Source organism: Oncorhynchus clarkii, chromosome 21 (genome assembly GCF_045791955.1).
Source record: "Oncorhynchus clarkii lewisi isolate Uvic-CL-2024 chromosome 21, UVic_Ocla_1.0, whole genome shotgun sequence".
In the NCBI taxonomy this organism is placed as follows: Eukaryota; Metazoa; Chordata; class Actinopteri; order Salmoniformes; family Salmonidae; genus Oncorhynchus; species Oncorhynchus clarkii.
Window position 1 is genome coordinate 43,964,085 of NC_092167.1, and position 15,000 is coordinate 43,979,084.

Genomic DNA, 15,000 nt, shown 5'->3' on the forward strand with positions numbered 1-15,000 from the left:
CTGGAATCGCTCACTGCTTCACAGTAATGACTGGGGCTGGAATCCCTCACTGCTTCACATTAATGACAGGGACTGGAATCCCTCACTAGAACGACTGGGGCTGGAATCCCTCACTGCTTCACAGTAATGACTGGGGCTGGAATCCCTCACTAGAACGACTGGGGCTGGAATCCCTCACTGCTTCACAGTAACGACTGGGGCTGGAATCCCTCACTTCTTCACAGTAATGACTGGGGCTGGAATCCCTCACTAGAACGACTGGGGCTGGAATCCCTCACTGCTTCACATTAACGACTGGGGCTGGAATCCCTCACTGCTTCACAGTTACGAATGGGGCTGGAATCCCTCACTGCTTCACAGTAATGACTTGGGGCTGGAATCCCTCACTGCTTCACAGTAACGACTGGGGCTGGAATCGCTCACTGCTTCACAGTAATGACTGGGGCTGGAATCCCTCACTGCTTCACATTAATGACAGGGACTGGAATCCCTCACTAGAACGACTGGGGCTGGAATCCCTCACTGCTTCACAGTAATGACTGGGGCTGGAATCCCTCACTAGAACGACTGGGGCTGGAATCCCTCACTGCTTCACAGTAACGACTGGGGCTGGAATCCCTCACTTCTTCACAGTAATGACTGGGGCTGGAATCCCTCACTAGAACAACTGGGGCTGGAATCCCTCACTGCTTCACATTAACGACTGGGGCTGGAATCCCTCACTGCTTCACAGTTACGAATGGGGCTGGAATCCCTCACTGCTTCACAGTAATGACTTGGGGCTGGAATCCCTCACTGCTTCACAGTAACGACTGGGGCTGGAATCCCTCACTGCTTCACTAGAATGACTGGGGCTGGAATCCCTCACTGCTTCACATTAATGACAGGGACTGGAATCCCTCACTAGAACGACTGGGGCTGGAATCCCTCACTGCTTCACAGTAATGACTGGGGCTGGAATCCCTCACTAGAACGACTGGGGCTGGAATCCCTCACTGCTTCACAGTAACGATTGGGGCTGGAATCCCTCACTTCTTCACAGTAATGACTGGGGCTGGAATCCCTCACTAGAACGACTGGGGCTGGAATCCCTCACTGCTTCACATTAACGACTGGGGCTGGAATCCCTCACTGCTTCACAGTTACGACTGGGGCTGGAATCCCTCACTGCTTCACAGTAATGACTTGGGGCTGGAATCCCTCACTGCTTCACAGTAACGACTGGGGCTGGAATCCCTCACTGCTTCACAGTAATGACTAGGGCTAGAATCCCTCACTGCTTCACAGTAACGACTAGGGCTGGAATCCCTCACTGCTTCACAGTAACGACTGGGGCTGGAATCTCTCACTGCTTAACAGTAATCACTGCTTCACAGTAACGACTGGGGCTGGAATCCCTCACTGCTTCACATTAATGACTGGGGCTGGAACCCTCACTAGAACGACTGGGGCTGAATCCCTCACTGCTTCACAGTAATGACTGGGGCTGGAATCCCTCACTGCTTCACATTAATGACTGGGACTGGAATCCCTCACTAGAACGACTGGGGCTGGACTCCCTCACTGCTTCACAGTAATGACTGGGGCTGGAATCCCTCACTAGAACGACTGGGGCTGGAATCCCTCACTGCTTCACAGTAACGACTGGGGCTGGAATCCCTCACTTCTTCACAGTAATGACTGGGGCTGGAATCCCTCACTAGAATGACTGGGGCTGGAATCCCTCACTGCTTCACATTAACGACTGGGGCTGGAATCCCTCACTGCTTCACAGTAACGACCGGGGCTGGAATCCCTCACTGCTTCACAGTAATGAATTTGGGGCTGGAATCCCTCACTGCTTCACAGTAACGACTGGGGCTGGAATCCCTCACTGCTTCACAGTAATGACTAGGGCTAGAATCCCTCACTGCTTCACAGTAACGACTAGGGCTGGAATCCCTCACTGCTTCACAGTAATGACTGGGGCTGGAATCCCTCACTGCTTCACAGTAATGACTAGGGCTGGAATCCCTCACTGCTTCACAGTAACGACTAGGGCTAGAATCCCTCACTGCTTCACAGTAATGACTGGGGCTGGAATCCCTCACTAGAACGACTGGGGCTGGAATCCCTCACTGCTTCACAGTAACGACTGGGGCTGGAATCCCTCACTTCTTCACAGTAATGACTGGGGCTGGAATCCCTCACTAGAACGACTGGGGCTGGAATCCCTCACTGCTTCACAGTAACGACTAGGGCTGGAATCCCTCACTGCTTCACAGTAATGACTGGGGCTGGAATCCCTCACTAGAACGACTGGGGCTGGAATCCCTCACTAGAACGACTGGGGCTGGAATCCCTCACTGCTTCACAGTAACGACTGTGGCTGGAATCCCTCACTTCTTCACAGTAATGACTGGGGCTGGAATCCCTCACTAGAACGACTGGGGCTGGAATCCCTCACTGCTTCACAGTAACGACTAGGGCTGGAATCCCTCACTGCTTCACAGTAATGACTGGGGCTGGAATCCCTCACTTGAACGACTGGGGCTGGAATCCCTCACTAGAACGACTGGGGCTGGAATCCCTCACTGCTTCACAGTAACGACTTGGGCTGGTATCCCTCACTGCTTCACAGTAACGACTTGGGCTGGAATCCCTCACTGCTTCACAGTAATGACTGGGGCTGGAATCCCTCACTGCTTCACAGTAATCACTGCTTCACAGTAACGACTAGGGCTGGAATCCCTCACTGCTTCACAGTAACGACTAGGGCTGGAATCCCTCACTGCTTCACAGTAACGACTAGGGCTGGAATCCCTCACTGCTTCACAGTAACGACTGGGGCTGGAATCCCTCACTGCTTCACTAGAACGACTGGGGCTGGAATCCCTCACTGCTTCACTAGAATGACTGGGGCTGGAATCCCTCACTGCTCCACAGTAATCACTGCTTCACAGTAACGACTAGGGCTGGAATCCCTCACTGCTTCACAGTAACGACTAGGGCTGGAATCCCTCACTGCTTCACAGTAACGACTGGGGCTGGAATCCCTCACTGCTTCACTAGAACGACTGGGGCTGGAATCCCTCACTGCTTCACTAGAACGACTGGGACTGGAATCCCTCACTGCTTCACTAGAATGACTGGGGCTGGAATCCCTCACTAGAACGACTGGGGCTGGAATCCCTCACTAGAACGACTGGGGCTGGAATCCCTCACTAGAACGACTGGGGCTGGAATCCCTCTCTGCTTCACTAGAATGACTGGGGCTGGAATCCCTCACTGCTTCACTAGAACGACTGGGGCTGGAATCCCTCACTGCTTCACTAGAATGACTGGGGCTGGAATCCCTCACTGCTTCACTAGAACGACTGGGACTGGAATCCCTCACTGCTTCACTAGAACGACTGGGGCTGGAATCCCTCACTGCTTCACTAGAACGACTGGGGCTGGAATCCCTCACTAGAACGACTGGGGCTGGAATCCCTCACTGCTTCACTAGAACGACTGGGGCTGGAATCCCTCACTAGAACGACTGGGGCTGGAATCCCTCACTAGAACGACTGGGGCTGGAATCCCTCACTGCTTCACTAGAATGACTGGGGCTGGAATCCCTCACTAGAACGACTGGGGCTGGAATCCCTCACTAGAACGACTGGGGCTGGAATCCCTCACTAGAACGACTGGGGCTGGAATCCCTCACTGCTTCACTAGAACGACTGGGGCTGGAATCCCTCACTGCTTCACTAGAACGACTGGGGCTGGAATCCCTCACTAGAACCAGTAGTCTAAAGCGTACCTCGACTAAAAGGCCTAACCAACCCCTGTTCACTAGCTAACTAGTTGATTTCTCATAGATTTGTTTCTTCTTCTTAAAACTGCAGTGTTGGTTAAGGGTATATAAGTAAGCATTTCACTGTAAGGTCTACCTACACCTGGCGCATGTAAGAAATACAATTTGATTTGAAACTGTAGGGGTTCCCAGTCTTAGTGTCAGCATCCCCACAGGGTGCTGATAAAGTGTCTCATACAGAGAGTAATGCTGTGTTCCTAGGTAAAGCCAAATAACCAGAATGATTGGTCATAATGTAACCATGGCCACTGCAGTAATAACGTAAGAACCACTGTCGCCAGGGCAGTGGTTGTCATGGTTACTCACCTGCGCCCATGATGAGTCCGGGGGCGGAGTCTTTGGTGTGGACGGTCCCTGATACGTAGGGGTTGTCAGCCCAGCGCAGGTGGAGGTGGAGGTGACAGTCAGGCTAGGAGAGGGGACAGAGAGCTGACATGAGTCGGGTTCTCCTCTCTCTCTCTCTCTCTCTCTCTCTCTCTCTCTCTCTCTCTCTCTCTCTCTCTCTCTCTCTCTCTCTCTCTCTCTCTCTCTCTCTAGCCTGTATCTGGCCCTCTCAACCTCAGTACAGATGGTATCACGTGCACTGAATCAAACCGCCTGTATCTGGCCCTCTCAAACCTAAACAAAAAAAGTAGTCTGTTTGCAGCACTATTAGGCAGTAGATTAAACACAGACACCACACATGAATCCACATTTAACAGAAATGTACCAATCACCAGCCTCCTATTCAATCAGACATTATTATTCTAATGTGCTTTGAGACAGGCCTTTTAGATGGAGTAGTAGCAGTGTTTGTGTCGTCTTGGACACACCGTGGGGGTGATAGTGTTGTTGTCAGAGGACACGTGTCTCGGACCTGTCACCTGGCGTCAGCTGTCACAAACGAGGAGCAGATACAAACGAGGGAGGAGGATGTTCGAAAACCAAGATATGGTTAAACTTTCTCTGTCTGAGGGACCGATGGCTAATATTGACTCACCCAGCCCTGTAGATGTTCACGAGACCACGGTTTTCCTGATTGAATTCTTTAAAACTGCACCCTTCTTGCCTTCCACCCAGGAAGTAATCACTTACATGTCGGCAGATTGATGGGTATTAAGCTGCTGCATTGTGGGTAGTGCATGGTTTCCTTACTGATTTGCAGTTGACCGGTTTGCCGTTCATGTCAGTAGTAGGCGGAGCTAGCGGTTCCCAGTCTCGGCCTTTGTTATAGGTGATGAGAGTCCGCACTTTGCCATCCACCTTCTGATTGGCCAGGAAGACCCCCTTGATCCCGCGCACCTGGAAAGCAATGACAACAGACATCTCTGTTATGGTATTGTACTGTAGTGAGGTATAAAACTGATGTGTGGTCAGTTTGTATGGGTCCTAGCTATAGTAAAAGCACATGCTTGTAGAAAAGACTGTTCAGAGACCAGAATCACACAGAGCAGAGTTCTCCAGACACACATGTCTACAGTGCATTCGGAAAGTATTCAGACCCCTTGACTTTTTCCACATTTTGTTACGTTACAGCCTTATTCTAAAATTGATTTTAAAAAATCTATCTACACACAATACACAATAATGATGAAGTGAAAACAGGTTTTTAAACAGTTTTGCAAATGTCAAAAAAATTAAAAACGGAAATACCTTATTTACATAAGTATTCAGACCCTTTGCTATGAGACTCAGGTGCATCATGTTTCCATTGATCATCCTTGAGATGTTTCTACAACTTCATTGTCCACCTGTGGTAAATACAAATGATTGGACATGATTTGGAAAGGCCTGTCTATATAAGATCCCACAGTTGACAGTGAATGTCAGAGCAAAAACAAAGCCATGAGGTGGAAGGAATTGTCCGTAAAGAGACAGGATTGTGTCGTGGCACTGATCTGGGGAAGAGTACCAAACATTTCTGCAGCATTGAAGGTCCCCAAGAACACAGTGGCCTCATTCTTAAATGGAAGAAGTTCGGAACCACCAAGACTCTTCCTAGAGCTGGCCGTCTGGCCAAACTGAGCAGAATGACCTTGGTCAGGGACGTGACCAAGAACCCGATGGTCACTCTGACAGAGCTCCAGAGTTCCTCTGTGGAGATGGGAAAATCTTCCAGAAGGACAACCATCTCTGCAACACTCCACCAATCAGGCCATCATGGTAGAGTGGTAATACGGAAGCCACTCCTCAGTAAAAAGCACATGACAGCCCACTTGGAGTTTGCCAAAAGGCACCTAAAGGACTCTCAGACCATGAGAAACAAGATTCTCTGGTCTGATGAAACCAAAATTGAACTCTTTGGCCTGAATGCCAAGCGTCACATCTGGAGGAAACCTGGCACCATCCCTACGGTGAGGCACGATGGTGACAGCATCATGCTGTGGGGAGGTTGTCAGCGGCAGGGACTGGGAGACTAGTCAAATCAAATCAAATCAAATCAAATTTTATTTGTCACATACACATGGTTAGCAGATGTTAATGCGAGTGTAGCGAAATGCTTGTGCTTCTAGTTCCGACAATGCAGTAATAACCAACAAGTAATCTAACTAACAATTCCAAAACTACTGTCTTGTACACAGTGTGAGGGGATAAAGAATATGTACATAAGGATATATGAATGAGTGATGGTACAGAGCAGCATAGTCAAGATACAGTAGATGGTATCGAGTGCAGTATATACATATGAGATGAGTATGTAAACAAAGTGGCATAGTTAAAGTGGCTAGTGATACATATATTACATAAGGATACAGTCGATGATATAGAGTACAGTATATACGTATGCATATGAGATGAATAATGTAGAGTAAGTAACATTATATAAAGTAGCATTGTTTAAAGTGGCTAGTGATATATTTACATCATTTCCCATCAATTCCCATTATTAAAGTGGCTGGAGTTGAGTCAGTGTCAGTGTGTTGGCAGCAGCCACTCAATGTTAGTGGTGGCTGTTTAACAGTCTGATGGCCTTGAGATAGAAGCTGTTTTTCAGTCTCTCGGTCCCAGCTTTGATGCACCTGTACTGACCTCGCCTTCTGGATGATAGCGGGGTGAACAGGCAGTGGCTCGGGTGGTTGATGTCCTTGATGATCTTTATGGCCTTCCTGTGACATCGGGTGGTGTAGGTGTCCTGGAAGGCAGGTAGTTTGCCCCCAGTGATGCGTTGTGCAGACCTCACTACCCTCTGGAGAGCCTTACGGTTGAGGGCGGAGCAGTTGCCGTACCAGGCGGTGATACAGCCCGCCAGGATGCTCTCGATTGTGCATCTGTAGAAGTTTGTGAGTGCTTTTGGTGACAAGCCGAATTTCTTCAGCCTCCTGAGGTTGAAGAGGCGCTGCTGCGCCTTCTTCACAATGCTGTCTGTGTGAGTGGACCAATTCAGTTTGTCTGTGATGTGTATGCCGAGGAACTTAAAACTTGCTACCCTCTCCACTACTGTTCCATCGATGTGGATAGGGGGGTGTTCCCTCTGCTGTTTCCTGAAGTCCACAATCATCTCCTTAGTTTTGTTGACGTTGAGTGTGAGGTTATTTTCCTGACACCACACTCCGAGGGCCCTCACCTCCTCCCTGTAGGCTGTCTCGTCGTTGTTGGTAATCAAGCCTACCACTGTTGTGTCGTCCACAAACTTGATGATTGAGTTGGAGGCGTGCGTGGCCACGCAGTCGTGGGTGAACAGGGAGTACAGGAGAGGGCTCAGAACGCACCCTTGTGGGGCCCCAGTGTTGAGGATCAGCGGGGAGGAGATGTTGTTGCCTACCCTCACCACCTGGGGGCGGCCCGTCAGGAAGTCCAGTACCCAGTTGCACAGGGCGGGGTCGAGACCCAGGGTCTCGAGCTTGATGACGAGCTTGGAGGGTACTATGGTGTTGAATGCTGAGCTGTAGTCAATGAACAGCATTCTCACATAGGTATTCCTCTTGTCCAGATGGGTTAGGGCAGTGTGCAGTGTGGTTGAGATTGCATCGTCTGTGGACCTATTTGGGCGGTAAGCAAATTGGAGTGGGTCTAGGGTGTCAGGTAGGGTGGAGGTGATATGGTCCTTGACTAGTCTCTCAAAGCACTTCATGATGACGGAAGTGAGTGCTACGGGGCGGTAGTCGTTTAGCTCAGTTACCTTAGCTTTCTTGGGAACAGGAACAATGGTGGCCCTCTTGAAGCATGTGGGAACAACAGACTGGTAAAGGGATTGATTGAATATGTCCGTAAACACACCGGCCAGCTGGTCTGCGCATGCTCTGAGGGCGCGGCTGGGGATGCCGTCTGGGCCTGCAGCCTTGCGAGGGTTAACACGTTTAAATGTCTTACTCACCTCGGCTGCAGTGAAGGAGAGACCACATGTTTTCGTTGCAGGCCGTGTCGGTGGCACTGTATTGTCCTCAAAGCGGGCAAAAAAGTTATTTAGTCTGCCTGGGAGCAGGACATCCTGGTCCGTGACTGGGCTGGATTTCTTCCTGTAGTCCGTGATTGACTGTAGACCCTGCCACATGCCTCTTGTGTCTGAGCCGTTGAATTGAGATTCTACTTTGTTTAGCTTGTTTGATAGCCTTGCGGAGGGAATAGCTGCACTGTTTGTATTCGGTCATGTTACCAGACACCTTGCCCTGATTAAAAGCAGTGGTTCGCGCTTTCAGTTTCACGCGAATGCTGCCATCAATCCACGGTTTCTGGTTAGGGAATGTTTTAATCGTTGCTATGGGAACGACATCTTCAACGCACGTTCTAATGAACTCGCACACCGAATCAGCGTATTCGTCAATGTTGTTGTCTGACGCAATACGAAACATGTCCCAGTCCACGTGATGGAAGCAGTCTTGGAGTGTGGAGTCAGCTTGGTCGGACCAGCGTTGGACAGACCTCAGCGTGGGAGCCTCTTGTTTTAGTTTCTGTCTGTAGGCAGGGATCAACAAAATGGAGTCGTGGTCAGCATTTCCGAAAGGGGGGCGGGGCAGGGCCTTATATGCGTTGCGGAAGTTAGAGTAACAATGATCCAAGGTCTTTCCACCCCTGGTTGCGCAATCGATATGCTGATAAAATTTAGGGAGTCTTGTTTTCAGATTAGCCTTGTTAAAATCCCCAGCTACAATGAATGCAGCCTCCGGATAAATGTTTTCCAGTTTGCAAAGAGTCAAATAAAGTTCATTCAGAGCCATCGATGTGTCTGCTTGGGGGGGGGTATATACGGCTGTGATTATAATCAAAGATAATTCTCTTGGTAGATAATGCGGTCTACATTTGATTGTGAGGAATTCTAAATCAGGTGAACAGAAGGATTTGAGTTCCTGTATGTTTCTTTCATCACACCATGTCACGTTAGTCATAAGGCATACGCCCCCGCCCCTCTTCTTACCAGAAAGATGTTTGTTTCTGTCTGCGCGATGCGTGGAGAAACCCGTTGGCTGCACCGCCTCGGATAGCGTCTCTCCAGTGAGCCACGTTTCCGTGAAGCAAAGAACGTTACAGTCTCTGATGTCCCTCTGGAATGCTACCCTTGCTCGGATTTCATCAACCTTGTTGTCAAGAGACTGAACATTGGCAAGAAGAATGCTAGGGAGTGGTGCACGGTGTGCCCGTCTCCGGAGTCTGACCAGAAGACCACCTCGTTTCCCTCTTTTTCGGAGTCGTTTTTTTGGGTCGCTGCATGGGATCCACTCCGTTGTCCTGTTTGTAAGGCAGAACACAGGATCCGCGTCGCGAAAAACATATTCTTGGTCGTACTGATGGTGAGTTGACGCTGATCTTATATTCAGTAGTTCTTCTCGACTGTATGTAATGAAACCTAAGATGACCTGGGGTACTAATGTAAGAAATAACACGTAAAAAAAACAAAAAACTGCATAGTTTCCTAGGAAAGCGAAGCGAGGCGGCCATCTCTGTCGGCGCCGGAAGTCAGGATCGAGGCAAAGATGAACGAGGCATAGTACAGAGAGCTCCTTGATGAAAACCTGCTCCAGAGCACTCAGGACCTCAGACTGGGGCGAAGCTTCACCTTCCAACAGGACAATGACCCTAAGCACACAGCCAAGACAACGCAGGAGTGTCTTCTGGACAAGTCTCTGAATGTCCTTGAGTGGCCCAGTCAGAGCCTGGACTTGAACCCGATCGAACATCTCTGTAGAGACCTTAAAATAGCTGTGCGGCGATGCTCCCCATCCAACCTGACAGAGCTTGAGAGGATCTGCAAAGAAGAATGAGAGAAACTCCACAACTACAGGTGTGCCAAGCTTGTAGCGTCATACCCAAGAAGAGTCGAGGCTGTAATCGCTGACAAAGGTGCTTCAACAAAGTACTGAGTAAAGGGTCTGAATTCTTATGTAAATGTGATGTTTCTGTTTAAATTTGTAATAAATTAGAAAAAGATTTTAAAAAAAATGTTTTTGCTTCGTCATTATGGGGTATTGTGTATAGCTTAATGACGGGAAAAAGTCGTAACCTAACAAAATGTGGAAAAAGTCAAGGGGTCTGAATACTTTCCGAAGGTACTGTATAATGGAACTATTATTGCTACTTGGTCAGGGGAGAGTCACTTGTCAGCAGGTCCGGTCAAGAGAGACGACCTAAAGAGAATATGGAATAAAACAACCTGTCTAGATGTCTCCATCTCTCTCTCACTCTGCAATTCTCTCTATGAAACTCGTATCTACTGTATCTGTGTACCCCTCTGTCTGTCTTTTCTTCCTCTATCTGTACCTGCAACACACCCTCTCTCCTCTCCGTCTCTCTCTCCCTCCATCTCCTTCTTTCTCTAGCTTTCCCTTCCTCTCCTTTACTCTCTTTCTTTTTCTCCATCTCTCTCACTGTGTGATGAGAGTGCAGCCTGGAGCGAGGGATGTGTGATGAGAGTGCAGCCTGGAGCGAGGGATGTGAGAGGAGAGTGCAGCCTGGAGCGAGGGATGTGAGAGGAGAGTGCAGCTTGGAGCGAGGGATGTGTGATGAGAGTGCAGCCTGGAGCGAGGGATGTGTGATGAGAGTGCAGCCTGGAGCGAGGGATGTGAGAGGAGAGTGCAGCCTGGAGCGAGGGATGTGAGAGGAGAGTGCAGCCTGGAGCGAGGGATGTGAGAGGAGAGTGCAGCCTGGAGCGAGGGATGTGGGAGGAGAGTGCAGCCTGGAGCGAGGGATGTGTGATGAGAGTGCAGCCTGGAGCGAGGGATGTGGGAGGAGAGTGCAGCCTGGAGCGAGGGATGTGTGATGAGAGTGCAGCCTGGAGCGAGGGATGTGTGATGAGAGTGCAGCCTGGAGCGAGGGATGTGAGAGGAGAGTGCAGCCTGGAGCGAGGGATGTGTGATGAGAGTGCAGCCTGGAGCGAGGGATGTGAGAGGAGAGTGCAGCCTGGAGCGAGGGATGTGTGATGAGAGTGCAGCCTGGAGCGAGGGATGTGTGATGAGAGTGCAGCCTGGAGCGAGGGATGTGAGAGGAGAGTGCAGCCTGGAGCGAGGGATGTGAGAGGAGAGTGCAGCCTGGAGCGAGGGATGTGGGAGGAGAGTGCAGCCTGGAGCGAGGGATGTGGGAGGAGAGTGCAGCCTGGAGTGAGGGATGTGTGATGAGAGTGCAGCCTGGAGCGAGGGATGTGAGAGGAGAGTGCAGCCTGGAGCGAGGGATGTGTGATGAGAGTGCAGCCTGGAGCGAGGGCTGTGAGAGGAGAGTGCAGCCTGGAGCAAGGGATGTGAGAGGAGAGTGCAGCCTGGAGCGAGGGATGTGTGATGAGAGTGCAGCCTGGAGCGAGGGATGTGGGAGGAGAGTGCAGCCTGGAGCGAGGGATGTGGGAGGAGAGTGCAGCCTGGAGCGAGGGATGTGGGAGGAGAGTGCAGCCTGGAGCGAGGGATGTGTGATAAGAGTGCAGCCTGGAGCGAGGGATGTGGGAGGAGAGTGCAGCCTGGAGCGAGGGATGTGGGAGGAGAGTGCAGCCTGGAGCGAGGGATGTGTGATGAGAGTGCAGCCTGGAGCAAGGGATGTGGGAGGAGAGTGCAGCCTGGAGCGAGGGATGTGAGAGGAGAGTGCAGCCTGGAGCGAGGGATGTGAGAGGAGAGTGCAGCCTGGAGCGAGGGATGTGAGAGGAGAGTGCAGCCTGGAGCGAGGGATGTGAGAAGAGAGTGCAGCCTGGAGCGAGGGATGTGAGAGGAGAGTGCAGCCTATTCCTTTTCTCTTCCTCCACTTTTCCTTTACTCTACCTCCTCTCTTCCTCCCCTCTTCCTCCTCTCTTCCTCTCCTCTTTCTTTTCTCTTCCTCTCCTCTTTCTTTTCTCTTCCTCTCCTCTTCCTCCCCTCTTCCTCCTCTCTTCCTCTCCTCTTCCTCCCCTCTTCCTCCTCTCTTCCTCTCCTCTTTCTTTTCTCTTCCTCCCCTCTTCCTCCTCTCTTCCTCCCCTCTTTCTTTTCTCTTCCTCTCCTCTTTCTTTTCTCTTCCTACTCTCTTCCTTTAGTCTTCCTCCACTTTTCCTTTACTCTTCCTCCTCTCTTCCTCCTCTCTTCCTCCCCCTTTTTCTCCCCTCTTCCTCCCCTGTGTTTTAATATGAGTTTCCTGTCTTGAGGCCACGCAGGCTTACACTACATTACCACTCTAGTAATTTAGCAGACGCTCTTATCCAGAGTGGTTTACAGCAGTGGGACTGAAACCCACAACCATGGCACCATGCTCTTCCCGAACTGAGTCACAGCTTAAGACCCACTCAAACCCACAACCATGGCACCATGCTCTACCGAACTGAGTCACAGCTTAAGACCCACTCAAACCCACAACCATGGCACCATGCTCTACCGAACTGAGTCACAGCTTAAGACCCACTCAAACCCACAACCATGGCACCATGCTCTACCGAACTGAGTCACAGCTTAAGACCCACTCAAACCCACAACCATGGCACCATGCTCTACCGAACTGAGTCACAGCTTAAGACCCACTCAAACCCATAACCATGGCACCATGCTCTTCCCGAACTGAGTCACAGCTTAAGACCCACTCAAACCCACAACCATGGCACCATGCTCTACCGAACTGAGTCACAGCTTAAGACCCACTCAAACCCACAACCATGGCACCATGCTCTACCGAACTGAGTCACAGCTTAAGACCCACTCAAACCCACAACCATGGCACCATGCTCTACTGAACTGAGTCACAGCTTAACACCAACTCAAACCCACAACCATGGCACCATGCTCTACCGAACTGAGTCACAGCTTAAGACCCACTCAAACCCATAACCATGGCACCATGCTCTACCAAACTGAGTCACAGCTTAAGACCCACTCAAACCCACAACCATGGCAGCATGCTCTACCGAACTGAGTCGCAGCTTAAGACCCACTCAAACCCACAACCATGGCACCATGCTCTACCAAACTGAGTCACAGCTTAAGACCCACTCAAACCCACAACCATGGCACCATGCTCTACCGAACTGAGTCACAGCTTAAGTCCCACTCAAACCCACAACCATGGCACCATGCTCTACCGAACTGAGTCACAGCTTAAGACCCACTCAAACCCACAACCATGGCGCCATGCTCTACCGAACTGAGTCACAGCTTAAGACCCACTCAAACCCACAACCATGGCACCATGCTCTCCCGAACTGAGTCACAGCTTAAGACCCACTCAAACCCACAACCATGGCACCATGCTCTACCGAACTGAGTCACAGCTTAAGACCCACTCAAAGCCACAGGCGATCCAGACATGGCTCTGCGCTGCCGTGGAGGTGGGACCACCTACCCACTGTTACCTTGGCAACGACTAGCAATGACGAAAGTCTGTGTAAGCGGGAACAACATTATGAAAATGAGTGATACACTCTGTTCAACAGAGAATAAAGACGGGAAATCAAGGTGTGTACCAACTCCCACCCAAACACACCAGGTAAAGACTTGGAGAGAAACAGCTTGGCAGTTCATAAGGAAGTTGAAGTGAACTGTGCTAACCTAACCCACCAATGAAGTACAACACCACCACCACATTCCCATTGGTCAGGGTGTAATGACCTGTCCTACAGCTAGGGGGCAGGGTTCTCTTCTCTCACCTGTCCTGTGCCATTTAGCAGAAAGTAACAGAACAGCGAGTACATATATTATAAACTAGGTGGTTTGATCCCTGATTGGCTGAAAGCCGTGGTATATCAGACCGTATACCACAGGTATAATTACCTTGGTAACCAGTTTATAATAGCAATCAGGGGTTTGTGGTATATGGACAATATACCACGGCTAAGGACTGTTCTTACACACGATGCAACACAACACACCCTCAGGCCTTATTGCTTAAGTATACTATGCAAGCCACCAGCGGGGATCAAACCCACAACTGTAGCATCGCTAGCGCTTTGCTCTTACCAACTGAGCCACAGAGGAGCATCACAGGACTCACCTCCAGTATGTCTATAACGACGCTCTCCTCCGGCTGCTTGGCACTGCGGACGTTCTCCAGCACCACGGAGTAGTAGACACCCTGCGGGTCCGACTGGTACAGGTTGTAGCTGTCTGTCTGGTACCACTCCTGCAGGGCCAGGAACACTTGGCTCTCATCAGTACTCACTATGTGGACGTCCTGGGGAGGGAGAGAGAGATAGAAGAAGGGATGGAGTGAGAGGAGGGGAGGATGATGAGGGAGGTGGAGGAGAGGGAAGAGGAGTTAAGTCAACAACTTTGATTTGAAATCAGAGAGACAGAGAGAGAGAGAGAGAGAGAGAGAGAGAGAGAGAGAGAGAGAGAGAGAGAGAGAGAGAGAGAGAGAGAGAGAGAGAAAACCAACCAGAAAGTCAAAACCTTTGGCAGCAGTCTTCTCATACTCATTAACCTTCATATCAAGGGTGACACAAACCAATAACCAACAACACAGGAGTACAAGAACACTATTGGCGGATCACAAAAACCCAGACGTCCCAGTCATAACTTATCTCCTATATTTCTGCAGATGAGTGATTCAGTCAGTTAGAAACAGAGAGCCTGAGTTAGAGCCTGAGTCAGAGCCTGAGGTAGAGTCTGAGTCAGAGCCTGAGGTAGAGCCTGAGTCAGAGCCTGAGGTAGAGCCTGAGTCAGAGCCTGAGGTAGAGCCTGAGTCAGAGCCTGAGGTAGAGCCTGAGTCAGAGCCTGAGTCAGAGCCTGAGGTAGAGCCTGAGTCAGAGCCTGAGTCAGAGCCTGAGTCAGAGCCTAAGGTAGAGCCTGAGGTAGAGCCTGAGGTAGAGCCTGAGG

The 15,000-nt window shown here is 50.4% G+C and overlaps 1 protein-coding gene across 1 annotated transcript in view; it reads right to left on the minus strand.

The window, feature by feature from the left end:
• The window catches only part of LOC139379087 (VPS10 domain-containing receptor SorCS2-like), a 418,987-nt gene that overhangs the window by 29,875 nt on the left and 374,112 nt on the right, over window positions 1-15,000 (minus strand). Inside the window, exons 9-11 of the mRNA XM_071121886.1 lie at window positions 14,177-14,356; window positions 4,973-5,119; window positions 4,145-4,247 (exon numbers count right to left, since the gene is read on the minus strand). Coding sequence (XP_070977987.1) covers window positions 4,145-4,247; window positions 4,973-5,119; window positions 14,177-14,356 — 430 coding nt within the window. The remainder of the gene's footprint in view (window positions 1-4,144; window positions 4,248-4,972; window positions 5,120-14,176; window positions 14,357-15,000) is intronic.